The sequence below is a fragment of the Populus nigra genome, chromosome 16, assembly GCF_951802175.1.
Source record: "Populus nigra chromosome 16, ddPopNigr1.1, whole genome shotgun sequence".
In the NCBI taxonomy this organism is placed as follows: domain Eukaryota; kingdom Viridiplantae; phylum Streptophyta; class Magnoliopsida; order Malpighiales; family Salicaceae; genus Populus; species Populus nigra.
In genome coordinates, this window is record NC_084867.1 from 12,840,742 (window position 1) to 12,860,280 (window position 19,539).

A 19,539-nucleotide genomic window follows, 5' to 3' on the forward strand; every position below is an offset into this window, starting at 1 on the left:
GATTTTTTGAGGGTAAGAATATGCTTGTTTCTTTTTATTAGCAGTTTCTATGAGCAAGCTTGTCTGCAGTAGTTTCAACACCGTTTATTAATCAGTTTATTTTTGGTGTATGATCTGCACATGGAAAGTGGCATGAGGTCCATTATTCTTTTCTATTTCGGAAGGTCAGCCAGCCATACGAGGGCGATGTGAAAATTTAGTATTTAAGGGGATAAAAAGAAAAAAGGTTGATCTATTGTGATGTTACATGTCAAAGAACCATCTCAACCCAATAGTTTAAGTTGTTGGGTAAGGTCCCAGGATATGATTTATATTATACTTTAACATTACAAGTTTGTGAAAATAAAAATAAAATAACAAAAATTAATATCTCCAAAAATTTGTCGCTTTTATTTTTGTTCTCCATATTCCTTCATTCTTTCTCTCTGTTTTTTTTTCTCAATTTGGAGAGGTGCTTAACAAAGTTCACTAATTTATTAATCCGGCCAATAAAAAATTAAACACCCAAATTTATATATCGTCTGAACTTCTAGTGAGGCCATTACCCGTATAACTAATAGTCACGAGTTCGAGTCATTTCAGGGTCACTGCATACTTATATGGTTATTAATCTTAAAATCTATAGGATTAGTCGAGGTGCGCACAAGCTCGCCAAGACATCCACGTTAATATATAAAAATAAGAGTTTTAAGTGACATTTTCAACTTGATCAACAATAGAGTAAAACATGCTGCGTAATATTAATTTACTTTTCAATAGTTGTGTATTAAATTCGGAATTCCTTTCGTTATTTGATATTAAGAAGATTTCGACAAATATTAACAGCAGTAAGGCAAGTAGCGGCTCTCAACAACCATCTCCAAATAATGAAAATCCAGAGACGGATACAGAACCGGCCCTCTCACAGGTGAGAATACTAATGAATGGTAATTAATCATCAGTTCGTGATGATCAGGGGTCAAATGATATGACAATTTGGATTTTTTGTTGTTGTTTAGCATGTTTCAAAGGGTGCTGAAGTATCATCGCTTTCCATCATCCCCTCCAAGATGAAAAATCTCTTCGCGAAAAGGTCTGAAAGGTGAGAATATGCGCCTTCCTTCATGAATAAATGATTTAATTTATATTTATTTCTTTATTTTCTCGGTGACCTCAAGATGCAGTTCAAATAGTTAAACTCTCTCTTTGCATATAAATCTTATTTTAATGTATAACTGAAATGAAATATTAATTCTCGTCAAATCATTTCATAAAAGCTTGTTTCTGTCAACTTTTAGGACTAGGTGTTTTCTTTCTGGGATTGAAAGCTTAGGGAATGAAAATGGACTCATTTCAAATCTCATAGGGTAAATTGAAACTTAACCCGTTTTTTAGTTTCAAATTCAAAATAAAACATCGTAAAAAAGGCTAAACTGTTAGGATACTAGCATGCAAACCTGACAATACAAAAGAAAAGGGATATAATAAAATGAGAAATGACACAAGAATTTACGTGGTTCAACCAATTTGACTATGTCTATGGGCAAGTATAGAAGGATTTTGGTAAGTTATGTGGGAATTACAACATCTCTCTACTAATAATAGAACAACTGAAATCTATATATTAATAGAAGACAACACCTCACTTACTTTCTCACAGATTCTTCACAATTTTGTTGGATCACTTTCCATCTCTTACTCTCCATTTTTTTTCTTGTGGTGCATCTTTAAGCATGGATGCATTACTTATTTATAGGCAAATATCCATCTAAAAGAAAAGGGGCACCAATTGGTGCTGCAAGCGGCACCAAATTGGTGCCCAAAATTGTTGACTTTGCCAACAATGCTTAGCTGGCACATAAACCTCAAGATATTGGCCTGCTTTATCAAAGAACAGCACTGATTTGCTTTATCAAAGAACAGCACTGATTCTTACCTTAACTTTATGCTTCATCAAAAGGATCAGTGTTTTACAGCTTCCCCTCTAAGATAGAAAGTCCCTTACAGAAGATTTTTAGAGGGTTAGAATATGCTTTTATCTTTTTATTAGAAGTTTCTATGAGCATGCTTGTTTGCAGTAGTTTCAACACCGTTTATTAATCAGTTTATTTTTGGTGCATGATCTGCACATGGAAAGTGGCATGAGGTCCATTATTCTTTTCTATTTCGAAAGGTCAGCCAGCCATATGAGGGCGATGTGAAAATTTAGTGTTTAAGGGGATAAAAAGAAAAAAGGTTGATCTATTGTGATGTTACATGTCAAAGAACCATCTCAACCCAATAGTTTAAGTTGTTGGGTAAAGTCCTAAGATATGATTTATATTATTTTTTAACATTACAGGTTTGTGAAAAATAAAAATAAAATCACAAAAATTAATATGTCCTAAAATTTCTCGCTTTTATTTTTGTTCTCCATATTCTTCATTCTTTCTCTCTGTTTTTTTTTTTCAATTTGGAGAGGTGCTTAACAAAGTTCACTAATTTATTAGTCCGGCCAATAAAAATTTAAACATCCAAATTTATATATCGTCTGAACTTCTAGTGAGGCCATTACCCGTATAACTAATAGTCACGAGTTCGAGTCCTCTCAGGTCACTGCATGCTTATATTATTGTTAATTTTAAAATTCATAAGATTAGTCGAAGTGCGCACAAGCTCGCCCAGACATCCACATTAATATAAAAACAAAAAAGTTTTAAGTGACATTTTCAAGTTGATCAACAATAGAGTAAAACATGCTGCGTAATATTAATTTACTTTTCAATAGTTTTGTATTAAATTCAGAACTCCTTTCGTTATTTGATATTAAGAAGATTTCGACAAATATTAACAGCAGTAAGGCAAGTAGCGACTCTCAACAACCATCTCCGAATAATGAAAATCCAGAGACGGATACAGAACCGGCCCTCTCACAGGTGAGAATACTAATGAATGGTAATTAATCATCAGTTCGTGATGATCAGGGGTCAAATGAGATGGTTTCATGATAACAATTTGGAAATTCTATTGTTTGACATGTTTTATAGGGCGTTGATGGTATAACCACGTTTAAACCAAAGGATCTTTTTAGCAACATTTCGGAGGAAGAAAGTCAAGATTGGACAATTTCTGAAAGGTGAGGATAATATATACCTATTTTCTTTTTTCTTTTTTTATAATTTTCGAGAGTATATTGAGAAGGGTACGTGTTACAAATTTTGGTGTGGTTCATCATCTGCTGTTATGTGACAAGTATTTTGTTAATAGAAGTAAAATTAGAATTATTAAATGAGACACAGAAAACTATGGGTTCGAGTTTAACACACGTCTAAAACCCTAAGGCTAGACAAAAATACTACTAAAGTTGTAAAAGTTTATATTTTATTCAACAAAAGTGCCATGAAATCTGAAAAGATTGGTTTAAATACCTCAAATAACTAGGAAACAGCTAATCAAGAAAAATAATAAAGCTAAAATCCAAAATTTAGAAGGAAAAAGTATAAAATATGGACTGGAACTTTGAGGGCCTTTGGAGTGAGATTTGGCGAATATGAGCATCGAACGGGCTTGGAGTGTGAAAGGAAGCTTAGTATAAGCTCAATTTTCTATCAGAATTCACCAATAAAATTTGAGCTTAATCTAACAGTTGGATTAACTATTTTGAGTCAAATTTCCTGATTGATTAATAATTTCTTTAACCGTTTTTGTTTGTCGATGTGATCCATAAAATCCCGGCTAATTATTCCACATCATTAAATTAAAATCAAAATCTTTGGTGAATATTCTTGCATGTATTCATTATATATATATAGAAAAAATCAATATACAAAGTTCCCGCCATACTTTTAGTTATAGTTTCTTCCCGTTGTTTCCTTTCATTTTTGGTCGAGACCATAAAAAAAAGTTTTTTGATTTATTTCTTTACTTGCCAGGATTGGATTTTAGGAGTGAGTATATTAAACTAGAGACCAATGGTTTACCATCATGATGGAACTGTGTCACTACCTTTTGTGCTGCAGTTTTTGTTGAGACTATTTTGTTTATGTCAATACGATTCTATTAATTTGCTCTTTGCAAGCTATAGGGATGGTACTGCAGAGCTGCTAGAGGTGTGTTGGCTTGATGTAACTGTTTCAATGCCTGCTACCAAAGGGAAGGCGTATGAAATTAGCTTCATATTATCCATGAATGAAGAGAATTCCTTTGGCTGGGAAGATCCTGTTTATGTGATGGCAAGGATAGGAGAGGAGGGAGAGTATAAGCGCGTAAAAATAGATCTATCGAAGTTAGGCCTGAAAGAAGAGGAATTTCCGGCGGAGAAGTGTCGGGTTGAGTTTAGAAGTGGTGAAAACGCTGAAAATAATAAGAAAACACTCTATTTTGGCTTGTATGAAGTGTGGACTAACAACTGGAAGGGTGGTCTACGGATCCATGAGGCCATAGTTAGGGAATTAACAGCTGAGGATTCTGCTTCTACATCTAATACCCGTTCGGACGACTCCAATGTGCAAGAAGTAACAGCTGACAAGTCTACTTCAGCATCTGAAAACCCTCCGGACATGTCCATAAATAAGCAAGTACGGCCAGCTCCTCCCAATGAGCTCAGAAAATAACAGTTCACGATTCGGCCTCTACATCTACTAATCATGTTAATTATTTTGCGGCCCCGTCTCGTGTGGAAAATCTAGAAGATGTGTTCTATGACTCGAAGGAATCTCTAGAAGATAAGTGATAAACAGAATCTCTACATCTACTATATGGCTAGTTATCATCAATAATATTGCTCGATTATCATAAAAAAAAAAAAAAGAGTGAAAAACAGAAGCCCCAAAAGTTAACTTGGAAGGCTAAAAAAATAAAGTTAAAGACAGAAGACTTTAAATCGAGTGTCTGATTGGATCCGAAATCCCAATATGAAAAATTGATTTAGAGCTTTGTAACGTGGGAACACATGTGAAGCCAACAAATCTGCTTTGCTTGAGGGTCAAAATCCATTTCCAATGCCTACTTCCAGGTATTTTCAGTGATTAATTTGATCTGCAGAGCAGATTGATTTCTAATCCGGATTTCCATCTGACTATTTATCTGTTTTCTTAAGTGTCATATTTCAAGTTATTTTGATTTTATTAGCCAGCGCAACAATGGCAAACTTATATTATACAATGTTAAGACCCCAGTTATTTAGTTATGGATTGAATAAGAACTATATATAGACTTAAAGACTCTTTCTCCAGAGCTTTTGTGTTTGTCTTGTGATTTGCTGCGTCAACATCCAATAGTCCTCTGGGTGTGAACTGATTAAGAAAGTTTTTTAAGCAGGTGTGATCTTACTGCTAAAGAGCTATTTATATTGCTTGACAAATTAAAAAAAAGTACAAAATGGCTTGATATTTATTGTTAATTTCAGTAATCTCTTGCTTGCATGTGCTTTCATTTTTGAAGTTTTTAAAGCTTAGGGTAGCTAACTAGGATACACAAATGACACTTCTCCTTTCCTGATGGTACGTACTCCTGTCATTCTGGGTGTGTCTTTGGATCTTCTAAATTTGACACTGCAAAATTTGATGTGGATTCTACATTTACGTATCAAAATAAAAGAAAATAAATTATATTAAAAGATATCAAATAAAATATTAAAGTTTGAAAAAATTCAAGTAAATGGAAAGATTTTAAAAAATATATAAAAAAATAAATTTGTAAATGAAGTAATAAAAACAGCAGCTTAATTAAAAAAAACATAGAGGTAAAGCATAGAGAAAAAAGGAAAAAAATGATAAATTATAGCTTTGAAGATATATTTATAAAGAAAAATATGTGTATTGAGATAGCAAAGAAAAACAAAGATATTGGTTTTCTATTTATAAAAAAAAAATATTAAACTTAATAACTAAGTAAATAAGAAAAAGCTAAACTAAATATTAATACTAATTTCACGAAAGTAGCTTTTCCTAAATGAGTGTGGAGGGGGGGGGGGAGCACCGCATTGAATTGTAATTTATTTTGTCTGTCTTTATTGATCCTTCATGTTGTTTGAACGTCTACATTGCGCTATTAAACAATGTAAGTTTATCAATTTGTCCCAATTACTCGGTGATCAATTGAAAAATGTTTTTTTTTTCTTATAAGCACTTTGGTTAGTAAGGAAATTAGGAAGAAGAATAAGCAAGGAATATTATTTGATTTGTTTTTGAAAAATTGAAAAGCTTTCGCTAAGTCAATTTTTGCCCTCCCCGTTTCCTTAAACATTAATTGGTTCCATCCTCGACAGCATCATTTGCAAGATCCTTTTTCTTCACTCAACTACATTAATTGATTACCGAAAAAAATTGACGTTGATTCTTAGACATGTTTATTTGATTGTTTGTAAACTTTTTGGTATTGATCCTTTAAAAAAAAGATTTTTTTTAATAAAACAACAACTTTTGATATCAGAGTTCTAAAAATAAAATGATTTGTTAAATTTAGACTTCAAAATTAATTACAACGTAAAGGAAAATAAAATAAATGAGTTCCTCTAATTCACTAATTTTATTGAAGTTATTGGTGGGTTTATTGGATTTAGAAATAGATCTAGCTTAGGGAAAAGTCTCTGCACAGCAAAAATTCCTTTTTCTTCATAATTGAACTTTCTCTTGGTGGCAATTAATGGGGGTCTATATATGCTCATAGAATGAATCTAGTTATCACTTAGCAAAATGGATCAATTCTTTACTTTACCATATATGGACCACTAATTGATAACAAAAATATCTAGATGCCATTCTTTCTGATATAATCGACCCCAATTTACACGATTCCTTTGTTTCAAAACCACGTTGGATCGATTTTTTTTCTTTTTGTGGTTGATTTTCTCTCAATGTCCTTGTCTTGACAGGAACATATTGATGAACAGAGAAAAATACTTTCGATTTCCTGGATATAAAAGGCTCAATAAGGATTCATATACATCATGCATTGCAGTCTGTCAGAACTAATAATATAATATATAGACTTGATTTGCTCTCAAGATAATGTCTGAGGCAGCTGATCCTGCAGAAGTGGAACACGATAAGGTTGGATATATTATTAGCTATTTTAGTACCACTTTTCTGCACTACTATTTGTTTGTTGTAGTCCCAATTTTTTATATATAAACAAACTTGGGTTTTAGTTTGATATTAGAAGGTTTCTGAGAATGTTCATCTATCTTTTATGAGTGAAAATGAGGTTGTTAATGGTGAGCTGGAATTATTTTTATGCTTACAGGATGAAGGTAGGTGGAGGTTTAAACCAAGGGGATTGCACATCACATGGAGTAGTAATTCAAGTTATTGGAAGATGCCTGAGAAAGGGTACAGAGAATTATCCCTTTAATCAAATTATATCGTTTCAATGCTTCAAGTATTGTAAATAATCAAATGATATAGACACAAACTATCATAAAATAATAATTTTCTGACATAGAGCTCATTGGATGCTTAAGTTCTACACATAAATTTCAGGACGGATGGTCCTGCAGAGTTGATGGCGGTATGCTGGCTTGAAATAGACGGCTCAACTTCGGAACCCCTATCCAAAGGGAAGGGGTATGCACTGAGCTTCAAAATATCTATGACAAAACAAGATTCTGTTTGGAAGGAAGGTCATGTTTTCATGCTAGCTAAGGTAGGGAAGAAAGGAATTGCCAAATGGGAAAAAATCAATTTAGGAGATATGAGAATCGGCAACATAATCGAAATTCCTTATGGGAAGCTTCGGTTTGAAGTTCCGAAAAAGGCTGAAGATACCAGGCTCTATTTCGGACTCTACGAATTGTGGACTGGAAAATGGAAGGAAGGTTTACAAATTCATGAGGCTGTAGTTGAAGAAATGCCAGATTGAGCTTCCGTTCAAATTAATCACTCTTGTACTATCCTTGATGAGTTATGGATAAATGTAACCTCAGTGAGTTTTTTTTCTTTTTTTTCCTGCGAAATATTTTATAAATCCAAGGAAAAATCTGTAGCACCGGAATAAAATTCTGCTATTGAAATATGAAAGAGTCTGTAGTCCTAAGTTTTCAGGAGTTTACGAGCAAAGTCGAGTGGACTTTGGTTTACATTACAGGGATGACTCACGTCCCTCATCTACAAAACCCTGACACGCCTATCTCTAAATAATTTGAATCTGTGACCTGTATGTGGAAGTCCAGAATTTAATCAAAAGTGGCAGTCCTCTTGAGAGTATTTGCTATTTTCTAAACCATTCTCACTTCATTTCGAGAGTTTAGCTAGAGAGGGTCCTAAAGGAATAGTTTTGTGTGAATCTGCAGATGCCGAATTGTGGTGAGTTTAGCTAATGATGGTCCTGAAGAGCTGCTACTGGTGTGTTGGTTTGAAGTGACAGATCATGTAACGAAAGGGAAGAGGTTTGAAATTAGTAATTAACTTCAAGTTATCCATGAAAAACAACGCACGTTTTCTTGGACTGATACTCCTGTTTTGATGATGGCTAGGATAGGAAGAGAGGGAAGATGCTCCCGTTTAAAAATAAACCAATGATTAATAGCTAGGAGAGGAGCCGAAGGAAATTCCTGCTGAGAAGAATCAGAAAGAGTTCAAAATTATAAATCCAAATTAAGCTACGTACGTTTTGGCTTGTAATTAGAAAAGTGTGGATAAACTGGCAAATTGGAAGGGTGGTCTGCTAATTCATGAGGCCATATAGTTCAGGAAGCAACAGTTCTACAGGACATGAATTTATTAATGCTAGCTATAACAGCTAGTTCTTAATTTTGCTTACCAAGATGGGAAAAATTGCTTGATTTAATGTGTCAAATAGCTCGTTTTTCTGTAAATCGAATATTATTTAATCTTAATCTGGGATTTGAAAGAAAATAATCTTGTTTAAATACCATACATGATTAAAATTTTGGACATAAATGATGCATGAGCTTTCTGGCAATATAAATATTTTCTTTATTATTTTTATTTCTTCTTGTTCACTTTGGAAACTTCATTTTTTCATGTTCATTATTATTAAGCTTTCCATGGTTTTCTATTTAAAATGAATATTTTTTTATTTTCCATTTCAATAATATTAGGTTTTTTTAGTTTTTCAATTTAAAGAAGATAGTTTTTCTATTTTATTTTTTCTATTTAATATTATTAGAGTTTTCTAGTTTTTTCTTTCTACTTAAAGGATTGTATTAATAGCTTTTTGTCAAGAAGATTTTGATGAATAAAATTAAATATTTTCTTAGTTATTTATATTATTTATATTTAGTCAAGAAATTTTATTTTTTTCTATTTAGTATCATTAGGTTAATCTAGTTTTTTTTTTAATTTTATTTTATCTATTAAGTAGGGTACTTTTTTAGTGTTTTAATATAAAAGATTGTAATAGTTTTTTTTTTTTGTCATGTTATTGATTTTTTTATATAGTTTTGACTTATCACAGATCATGGATTTTCAGATATCTCTCTAAATTGAGGTGTTCAGAGGCGGAGACGCTGTAAGACAACCCTTTGGTTAGATTCTCTACCGATGAGAAGCAGCCAACCACGCAAGCAGAGTGCAAAAGCATTTTGGCATCAAATTGTCGGAATCCATTCTTTTACTTTCCTTTTTCTGATAGCAATCACCGGAAGTGATTTAGAACATGAAAACATCGGCGGACTATAATTTTGATTTCTCATAGTTTCACAACGTCACACAGAAATGCCGAATTAATTTGCCCATAGTTTCAGCCGTCCATTGAATTCAACTTGAAAAAGCTGGGAATGGTGGGCATTATTCGGATTCAAAGAAAGTATCCTTATCAAGAAAGTATTCGGATTCCTATTCAACTCTTTCCTATGCAAAATTTGCTCAATTTTTTATTTTTATATTCTGCGTGATGAATCACGTGAATAAAAAAAATATGGACGTTTTCAACCTTTAAGGTTAAAAATAGAGAGGAAATTCTAATTTTTTGAAAATTTTATAGTTCGATAATCTAATGAAAAAAAAAATAACACGCAAATGGTTTATATAGAGTTTAAGACCGATCTAACCAAAAAAAAAAATCCAAATCTAAATAGAAAATAAATAAAATCTAAAATTAATTAGAAAAAATAATTAAAATAACAAAAATAACTTAATTTGAGAGTCTTCCAAACCTCGACTGATTACACCGAATCAACCCTTCTATAGAATTTTGTTTATAAAATCATATATGCTTACAACGAATCAATCCTTTTCATAAATGTATCGTGCAACACGTTCACATCATATATGTTTCAATTTCGTGGTTAGGAAGCTGGAAAATTATGTTTGTACAACTCTTGCTGCCAAGCGAACTGATTCTTTTCTTGATCATACATGGAGCATCAAGACACAAAAGAAAAGAAAAGGTTAGGATCCACTCGTTCTGATAAAGTAGAGCACATTTACTTGATCCTTTTTCCGTCCCAAGTTTTATTCCATTCTTTTTTTTCTTTCTGTGGTTGAGTATCTTTTTGATGTTCATTTCTTGGAAGCTGATCACATAATCAATGAACGCTTCTTTGGGGCTGCATATAAAAGGCTCTTTGTGGATCCACAAATATATCATCTTTTTTCTCTCCAAACTAACACTAGAATTTATTTGCTCTCAAGATGTCTTCTTCAAATAAACCACATTACGAGGCCGATCCTAACAAAGTGCACTATGATGGGGTGAGATTGCTATTGTCTTTCATCGGTGTTTGTTCAGAGATTAGGCCTCCTAATTACAATCCTTCAACTGAACAACCTTGCTAAATTCAAACCAAAACGATAATGGAAATTTAGTTTTTCAAGCATAGTATTTTGAATGTTAACCGTTATACAAGGCAACTGTATCTAAGGCTATCACATTATTTCAAGTTGAATGTTTTTTCTTGATGAGAATTCCTCTTCGTGTTTACAGGAAAAAAACCGCTGGACGTTTAAGCCGAGGGGGTTTAGCATCATATGGGGAAATGACAGACGCTACTGGAACTTGCCTGATCAGTCAAGGTAAGAATCCATGTTCTCTATATTTAGTTTTAGCAGGAAAGGAAACTTAGTTTTGCAGCATGTGATGTGAAAACTTTAAACTTTGCTAAGCAAACACGGACATTTACTATACTATTTGAGCTTCAATATCGCAGCTCGGATGAAACACCAGCAGAGCTAGTGCAAGTGTGTTGGCTTGAACTAACGGGTACAACAAAGGACCCCTTAAAAGAAGGGAGGTACAAAATTAAATTCGAAGTATCGAAGAAAAATGATGCATTTGGTTGGAATGGTTGTCCTGTTTTTATGATGGCCAAGTTGGGGAAGAAGGGAAGGTACAGATGGAGCAAAGTCGACCTATCAGATGTAAGCACTGACAAGAAATTAGTTACCTCGGACTTTGTGATTGATGTTAGTAAAGGAACGGACGATAACAAGCTCTATTTTGGTTTGTATGAAGTGTGGACAGGCAAATGGAAGGGAGGTTTGCAAATTCACCAGGCCATAGTTGAAGAAGAGAAAACTTGAGATTTGGTTCAAATCAACCAGTCTCTTACAATCCTATTTTAGATGTAACGCAATAATGAGACCTGTCTAGTTCTACCAAGCTTTATCTGTTGTGTGGTGTCCTTGAGATTTATGTGCTGCTGTTCTAACATCAAATAATTGACTGCCCCGTGTAGTTCTTGTATCTTCAACTAAACTTACTTTGATGATTGCTTTCTAGCTATATGATGAGAATTGCTTCTCTTTTCTTCTCTTTTCTCTCTTTGACACGTTACGAAACACCAAGAAGGCCAAAGGCCAAGCAAGGTCAAAGAAAAACATGCACAAATTCTGCCAAATTTGCGGAAGTAGTGGCTAAAAAATAATGATAAAAAACTGGAAAATCATATAAAACAAGAAGTCCACACAGGTTGGTGACTCCCCCGACCAACTAGGGTTCAGATACGATGTGCACAAAGACTAACACTATCCTGTTAGCATGGGTATTCTGACTGACATACCATAGGTTCATAATCATAATCAAACAGACATATTCATATCTCAAGGCTCAACTCATGACATCAATCAAATGAGGAGCTATCAATTCAGAAGTCAATTCAGAATATATATACTGGTTCATATCAATAATTCGGATTCAATAATTGATCATGCTTATTATAATAAGGATAATAATCAACATATATATTATCAAGAAACATGATACAATTCATATTAACAAATCAAATATTTATAATATTTCTCATGCATATGGAAAATTATCCACTCACCTGACTCAAAAGCAAACAGCACTCAAAAGCAGATACCGAAAGAAATCCTACTGATGACCCGCCGGTAGAATATCAGGATTATCTGAATACAAAGGAGACATTTTCAAGAATGACTCAAAAGAACATATAAACTATTTAATACATTTATCTAAGGGTGTATTCCATAATCCTATATGTTTTTGAATTAACTAGTCAATTTTCTCAAAAACCCAAAATTTAACAGTTTTCCCGAAATCTAATCCATAATAAAACAACTAATAAAATTGGCAATAATTCACTAAATAACCCTTAATTATTCATCAAACTAATCTGAAAAAGCTAATATTACAGCTAGGGACTAATCTAGGATTTATCATGTTTTTAGGGCCAAATTGTAACTTTTGTCAAATTGGAGGACCAAACTGAAATTTATCATAAATCCATGAATATACTGAAATGATGTCCATAATTCATCCTCATTTCTGTCCAGATCATCTCATTATACTCCAGGGACCATTCTGGAATTTTACCAAATTTTTAGGGTCAAATTGTAATTTTTGTCAAATTGGAGGACCAAATTGAAAGTGTTAAATTCTCTTATCTATACAATAATTCTGTCCATAATTCATATGTTATTCTGTTCAGATTCTCGGAATAGGCTCCAGGGACCAATCTGTAATTTTCCAAAGTTCGGGGACTAAACTGTAATTTTTCAAAATTGAGGGACCAAACCGAAATTTTGTCATCTTCAACCTCCAACCCAGAATTTTTAACAGAAACCTACTGTTCTCTCCAAATTCCTAACACAATTTCACCATTCAACAAAACCATAACTCAAAATCATCATTTTCATCTACAATCTCTCAAAATCATCCAAATAATCAAATACCCACAACAATTAACTCTATAACATTCAAATTAAACCATCAATTAAACTCAAAACATAAATTTCATATCCCTAAAATTATCAAAACTGAAATTAAGTTCAATTAACATACATTTATACATTTAACAACCTAAATCTTACCTTTAAACTTATTCTCTTCAACTCCTTTCTATTTCCCTTCTAATTTCCCTCTTTTCTCTTCTTCTTCTTCTTCTTTCTCCCTTCTCCCTTCTCTCTCACGGTTTTTCACTCAAAATATTCAGATCTCTTCTTCTTCTTTTTTTCTTTCTATTTATATTTCTTATGTTTATCTAATTACTACAATACTCTTATTTATTTATACTCCAACTTTTAAGCCTCGAAGGGCTTTATTGTATTTTCCTACTTATTTATTCAAAACATCACACATGTAGTTCATCCAACAGTTCATCAATCAAAGGAATTAGGAATTTTTTTATGGTTAGATCATCAAGTTGCTTGTAGTCTATATAAAATCTCGAAGTGTTGTCTTTCTTCTTTACTGACAAAATTGGTGAAGCTGAAGGACTACAGCTAGGTTGTATAACTCCATTCTGCAAAATTTCTTTTACCATATTTTCAATTTTTTTCCTTATGTAAGAAAGAACTCCTATAAGGCCTTATATTTACTGGCTTAGCAACTGGAATGAGAGGGATTCTGTGGTCTATAGATCTCTTTGATGGTAAGTGTTTAGTTTCTTGGAACACTGCCTGGTATTCCTTTAGTATAGCCTCTACTTCAACCACTGTTATTCTCTGGTTCCTCTCTTCTTGAACTTCTAAGGAAAAGAACTGACCAATGTAACCATAAACAACCTCCTTAAAACTCTTATGTATCTTTATAATCGATACCATTTATAAACCGGCATCCTCTACAATTCCTTTTAACTCGATCATCCTTCCATCCTTCTTAAAAGACAGTTTCATCTTGTAAAAGTCAAATAATATTGGTGAGAATATCCTCAAGCAATCAACTCCCAATACTATATCACACCTTCTCAACTTTAATAACCTCAAATTAGCTAGAAATTCATGCCCCTATATGAACCACTTGAATTTTAGGTCATAGGCATCACATTTCATAATGTTACCATTAGCCACTATGACTGTCAGAACTGTGGTTTTAACAATGACAGCTTTGAGTCCTTTAATCACCTTCTCATCTATGAAACTATGAGTGCTTCCACTATCAATTAAGATGATCAAATCCCTTCCCTGACAACACCCTCTAATCAAAATGGTGCTATAGGCATAACAATCAGCAAAGGCATTCAGTGACATCCCATACTCTTCATTTCTGATATCTTTCATTACATCCACTCCATCCTCTTCTTCTGCTTCTAAGAATTCCTCCTTTTCATCCCCCCTTCCCTCAATCAAATGAATCCCTTTAACACTACATTTATGTTCAGGTACAAATTTATCACCATATTTAGAGCATAATTCAAGTTTCCTTCTCTGTTTATAAATTGTATTTGTAGATCTTTACACTTCTGTTAAATTGTGCATGAAGTGTGTTATGTTAGGTTCTATGTATAGAAGAGGAGCTACTAAAGTACACAGTGGGGGTGAAAATTTTAAGACTTAAGGACAGGATCCAAAGACCATCTGCAGATTAGCTGTGGAAAACTCTAATTTTCTTACTGCAAGTAATTCAGAATCACGAGTTTCACAAGAAACAACTTTAAATGGCGTGTGATTTAGGAAAGGATTTTGTTCCCTCACCTTTAACTATGCCATTGTACTGTGTCCTAACTTTACACTGTAATCCTATCCATGCATGTTCATATCTTGCACAGCACTACTGAATCAAGAAATTACTTTCCTTGTTCCATTTGTATTCGTCCTCGTACATATTCCGATTTCTTGAAGCAATTCTTCAACTTTCTTAGTTGCAAATTCTAGGCTAAACCATTATTTGTCATACTAATAAATCCTTGACTTGTTCAAAAGAAGCTTAATTAATGAATGGAAGCTAGATAACAAAAGGGTAGGCAGAAAAGCAAAAGGGAAAAAACAAAGAAGCTGAGACTCAAGTAAAGGTATGGGCATTAGATGTTTTTCTTCCTTGTCACCACAGTCCGATGTTAGCTTTACGCAACTTGAGGGTAATAAGAATTCTGTTAGCTAGAATGCTAGTGCTTATATATCTACTTTCTTTTTAGTTTTGCAGTGGATAGAACTTTGAACTACGATATGGATTACGACCAAAGATCAGAGGCTCTCTCTGGCCCTCACTGGAAGGCTGTAAGTGATTTTTTCCTCTTTTTGTTTACATTAATTTTCATACTCTTGTTCATCTCTGGTTACTCATATCCGTCGTAACATGCTCAAGTCATAGTGTAGGAACTTATGCTGGAAAATGCAGGGAACTATTTTAAGATCATGGTGATATATTAAGATTGAGTCTGGCAGTGTCTTATTTCATTTTCAGAATAAAGTTTCTGATTCTCCTATGTGATGGCTTGAGCTTTTAGTAGTCTTAATTGCCATCCATGAAAAGGGGAGGGAAAGGTGGTATGATAGAATAAATTGATCTTATTCTCGGAAAACGACATTCAATTTGTTATCGCTAACAGTAACCATGTAGTTAATTAATCTCTTTTATTTTATCATGAATTATGTTTTTTTGATAAAATTAATGTTTAATCTATAGGATGGCTCTTCAATATCGTCAGATAAAGCATGTCCTGCAACATGCAGAGTGCCAGCAAAGGCTCTAAATATTACATGGGGCAATGATCCCCGGTTTTGGCAATGGATCAAACTTTCAGAAGTGGAAACAAGGTAAGCCATTCAAAATTAGCATTTAATCATGTAGATATCGTAATCTTTCATTTTCGAGTGATAGCAGCAGCTATACTTCATTTTATAATGTGTTCGAATTTTTCAGGTCAGTTGGTTTCGACGAAGGTGCAAGGCTCCTTCAAGTTAACTGGATTGAGGTCACTGGGAAATTGCCCACAACTATGTTCAATGTTGCTTCAACTACAAAATACGAAGTATATTATGTCATGAAATTTCAGGTTGATGCATTTGGTTGGCATTCTGTTCCAATCAAGTTCAAGGTAAGACTCAATGGACAAGAGACGGTGAAAAACTTTGTACTTGAGTCTTACAAGGAGAAACATGATGTGTGGCAAGAGATTTGCGGTGGCGAATTTACAGTTTCAAAGAATGCAGCTGGAGTTGTAGAATTTGGTATGTTTGAAGTTAAAAGTGAGTGGTGGAAGGGTAGCGTGGTTCTTGCAGGTATCAAGATTAGGCCAAAAGAAGGTTAATAGGGGGGGGATTTTTTTTTTTTTTTTAAGAGTTCTAAATCTGGAAATTTAGGCTAATTTTGTGTTTTTCTTTTATTTTCTTTTTGATGAGCTGTGTTGTTTGACAACAAACAATAAAATGAAAATGACTCTTATCGGTGTCAAGTCCTGTGATAAGGATTTGGCAGGCAGAACAAGCTCCATATTGCATAAAAGTAATCCAGGATTCTCTTTTTATATTCTCAAAAGTCCAAAAACCAATTTGCATTCAGGGAATATAACTTTAATGGATGCTTTATCACAGAATAAGTACTTTTTCTTTTATATTGTATGCAATATGTATCTTTTTACTTTCTTTCATTGATGAATGTTGATGAAAACAACCTGTGCATCACACTTAACAGCTTTCGTTGTAGTGTGTGTGTGTGTAAGAGAGAGAGAGAGAGAGAGAGAGATGTTGGGTCATTCAAGCAATCAAACATACACAAATTTACGTGGTTCGGCAACTTGCCTACTCCACGGAGCTACTGGTTTGTATTAATCAAGCTTGGAAACAATACAAACAACAAAACAAGGAGGAGGAGATAATTCTTCTCTACTCAACTCAACTCTCCCTAGCTCTCTCTCTGTGTTTCTCTCTTGTTCTCAATCTTATTCTCTCTTCAACGTCTCACATCTCAGCTCTCAATAGCACCCTCTATTTATAGCTGATATGGGAGACAATCTTCTTTATTTAGTCAATTATGGTGGCCACCGTTTTTTTTGTTTAGGCACCCACCATTGACTCTTACCATGCAGCCATGTTTGACAGCAGTTATGCTTGACATGGCTGCCACCACCACCATCTTGTGTCCACACATAACAATCTCCCACTTGGACACAAATGGTGCTAGATCTGTCTTTTAATCTCTGAGACCAACTGAAATTTTACACAGCTTCAGTTTATCAAGAGTAACTCCTTTGGTTAACATGTCAGCTGGATTCTTGCTTCCGCAGATCTTTTCTAGCATCAGTTGCTCCTCGTCTAGCAATTGTCGGATGAAGTGATATTTGATCTGAATATGCTTCGTCCTGGAGTGAAATGCTGGATTCTTGGCAAGGAAGATTGCACTCTGACTGTCGCTATACAAAGTACCATTTTCCTTCATCTTGCCCAATTCTTTCAGGAAACTCTGTAGTCATACTATCTCTTTTGCAGATTCTGAAACTGCAACATATTCAGCTTCGGTTGTTGAAAGAGTGACGATTTTTTGTAAGGTCGAACTCCAGGAAACAGCAGTCCCTCCTAGAGTATATACATATCATGTAGTGCTCTTTCTGCTATCAACATCTCCTGCTAGATCAGCGTCTACAAAACCTTCAAGTTTCAAACCACCAGCTGTGAAGGTGAGACATGTCTCTGATGAACCTTTTAAGTATCTCATGATCCATTTCACCGCCTCCCAATGTTGCTTTCCAGGATTGCTCATATATCGGCTTACAACTCCCACTGCATGGGCAATGTCGGGTCTGGTACATACCATAGCATACATCAAAGAGCCAATAGCTGAGGCGTATGGAATCTTATCCATGTATCCACTTTCTAGCTCAGTTTTTGGTGACTGGTCTTTGCTGAGCTTGAAATGATTCCCCAGAGGTGTACTTACTGGTTTAGCATTATCCATACTAAACCTGCTGAGAACCTTCTTGACATACTCTGTTTGTGAAAGCTTTAGTATGCCTTTGTCTTGATCTCTAATGATTCTCATGCCAAGTATTTGTTTAGCAGCTCCCAGATCCTTCATTTCAAACTGTTTTGACAATTGTTGTTTCAGCTTGTCAATCTCCTCAATGTTGGATCCTGCAATCAACATATCATCCACATATAATAGTAGAACGATGTAGGAGTTGTCAAAATGTTTGACATAGCAATAGTGATCAGCCTGGCATCTTGTGTATCCCGAACTACACATAAAGTTGTCAAACTTCTTGTACCACTGTCTTGGAGCTTGCTTCAAACCGTATAGGCTTTTCTTTAGCTTGCAGACTTGGTTCTCCTTTCCTGGTATTTCAAACCCCTCTGGTTGTTGCATGTAAATGTCTTCCTCCAATTCTCCATGAAGAAAGGCTGTTTTTACATCTAATTGTTCAAGATGTAAATTCTCTGCTGCTACTATCCCCAGAACAACTCTGATTGTTGTGAGCTTAACAACTGGAGAAAATATCTCAGAGTAGTCAATCCCTTTCTTTTGTTGAAACCCTTTTACAACAAGTCTTGCCTTGAACCGTTTGCTTCCATCATGCTCAGTCTTTACTCTGTAGACCCACTTGTTTTGCAAAGCCTTCTTTCCTTCAGGTAGTGTGGTCAGCTCCCAGGTCTTGTTCTTCAGCAACGAACTCATCTCATCCTTCATGGCTAACTCCCACTTACTTGAGTTTTCATCTTGTAAGGATTCTTCATAACTTAGCGGCTCACCACCATCTGTCAGTAAAATATAATTCAGTAGAAGTGTGAACCGTTGTGGGGGCTTTATAGTCCTTGAAGACCTGCGAACATAAACAATTGGTTCACTTGGCTCTGCATCGTCTTGGGTAGTGGTGGGTACAGATGTGCTTGAATCTTCTTGTAAAGACTCTTGAGTTTTGTTCTGCTCGGTAACATCAGGAAGCCCTTCTAATCTGATGAATTCAGATTTTTGTGGACTTGTATCTGAATCAGTCATATCTGTTTCTGCACTTGATCTGTCTTTGTACAAAACTTTCTCATTGAAGATCACGTTCCTGCTTCTGATAATTTTTCTGTTCTGATCATCCCAGAACCGAAATCCAAATTCTTCATCTCCATAGCCAATGAAGAAACATTTCTTGGATTTGGCATCTAGCTTGTTGCGAGCATCAGAATCTATATGCACATAGGAAACACACCCAAAGACCTTTAAATGAGAGAGTTGTACCTCTTTTCCTCTCCATACTTCCTCGAGCAATCTGAACTCCAAAGGAACTAATGGTCCACGGTTAATCAAGTAAACTGCAGTATGAACTGCGTCAGCCCAGAATGTTTGAGGTAGCCCTGAATGCAACCTCATGCTTCTAGCTCGTTCATTGATGGTCCGGTTCATTCTTTCAGCAATGCCATTCTGTTGTGGTGTGCCTGGAATGGTCTTTTCCATTCTGATACCATTAACAGCACAATACTCCTTGAAACCTCCATCAATGTATTCTCCTCCATT

General features: G+C 34.5%; 3 protein-coding genes across 4 annotated transcripts; all 3 read left to right on the forward strand.

Moving 5' to 3' along the window:
- The first annotated feature begins 6,798 nt into the window (after positions 1-6,798).
- LOC133675747 (protein PHLOEM PROTEIN 2-LIKE A9-like) lies at positions 6,799-7,992 on the forward strand. The gene is made up of 3 exons (XM_062097224.1): positions 6,799-7,010; positions 7,204-7,289; positions 7,440-7,992. The coding sequence occupies exons 1-3, from the start codon at positions 6,969-6,971 to the stop codon at positions 7,816-7,818; spliced, it is 507 nt and encodes a 168-aa protein (XP_061953208.1). The 5' UTR covers positions 6,799-6,968; the 3' UTR covers positions 7,819-7,992.
- Positions 7,993-10,455: 2,463 nt separating this feature from the next.
- LOC133675408 (protein PHLOEM PROTEIN 2-LIKE A9-like) lies at positions 10,456-11,643 on the forward strand. Its single transcript, XM_062096776.1, has 3 exons — positions 10,456-10,613; positions 10,846-10,934; positions 11,069-11,643. Exons 1-3 carry the CDS (start codon positions 10,554-10,556, stop codon positions 11,439-11,441), a joined length of 522 nt encoding a protein of 173 aa, XP_061952760.1. The 5' UTR covers positions 10,456-10,553; the 3' UTR covers positions 11,442-11,643.
- Positions 11,644-13,557: 1,914 nt separating this feature from the next.
- LOC133675733 (protein PHLOEM PROTEIN 2-LIKE A1-like) lies at positions 13,558-16,569 on the forward strand. Of its 2 annotated transcripts, XM_062097198.1 has the most exons (5): positions 13,558-13,753; positions 15,024-15,112; positions 15,236-15,317; positions 15,727-15,857; positions 15,964-16,569. In XM_062097198.1, exons 3-5 carry the CDS (start codon positions 15,267-15,269, stop codon positions 16,349-16,351), a joined length of 570 nt encoding a protein of 189 aa, XP_061953182.1. In that variant the 5' UTR covers positions 13,558-13,753; positions 15,024-15,112; positions 15,236-15,266; the 3' UTR covers positions 16,352-16,569. The 2 variants fall into 2 exon arrangements, with proteins under 2 accessions (XP_061953182.1, XP_061953181.1); XM_062097197.1 differs by having other exon boundaries at positions 13,558-15,112.
- Positions 16,570-19,539: the final 2,970 nt, after the last annotated feature.

Bases quoted from the DNA above. Each gene is read 5' to 3' on its own strand.
- LOC133675747 (XM_062097224.1), top strand. From the start codon at position 6,969: ATGTCTGAGGCAGCTGATCCTGCAGAAGTGGAACACGATAAG. The intron at 7,011-7,203 runs GTTGGATATATT...TTATGCTTACAG, and splicing joins CAGAAGTGGAACACGATAAG to GATGAAGGTAGGTGGAGGTT. The intron at 7,290-7,439 runs GTACAGAGAATT...CATAAATTTCAG, and splicing joins TGGAAGATGCCTGAGAAAGG to GACGGATGGTCCTGCAGAGT.
- LOC133675408 (XM_062096776.1), top strand. From the start codon at position 10,554: ATGTCTTCTTCAAATAAACCACATTACGAGGCCGATCCTAACAAAGTG. The intron at 10,614-10,845 runs GTGAGATTGCTA...TCGTGTTTACAG, and splicing joins ACAAAGTGCACTATGATGGG to GAAAAAAACCGCTGGACGTT. The intron at 10,935-11,068 runs GTAAGAATCCAT...TCAATATCGCAG, and splicing joins AACTTGCCTGATCAGTCAAG to CTCGGATGAAACACCAGCAG.
- LOC133675733 (XM_062097197.1), top strand. From the start codon at position 15,267: ATGGATTACGACCAAAGATCAGAGGCTCTCTCTGGCCCTCACTGGAAG. The intron at 15,318-15,726 runs GTAAGTGATTTT...TTTAATCTATAG, and splicing joins CTGGCCCTCACTGGAAGGCT to GATGGCTCTTCAATATCGTC. The intron at 15,858-15,963 runs GTAAGCCATTCA...CGAATTTTTCAG, and splicing joins CTTTCAGAAGTGGAAACAAG to GTCAGTTGGTTTCGACGAAG.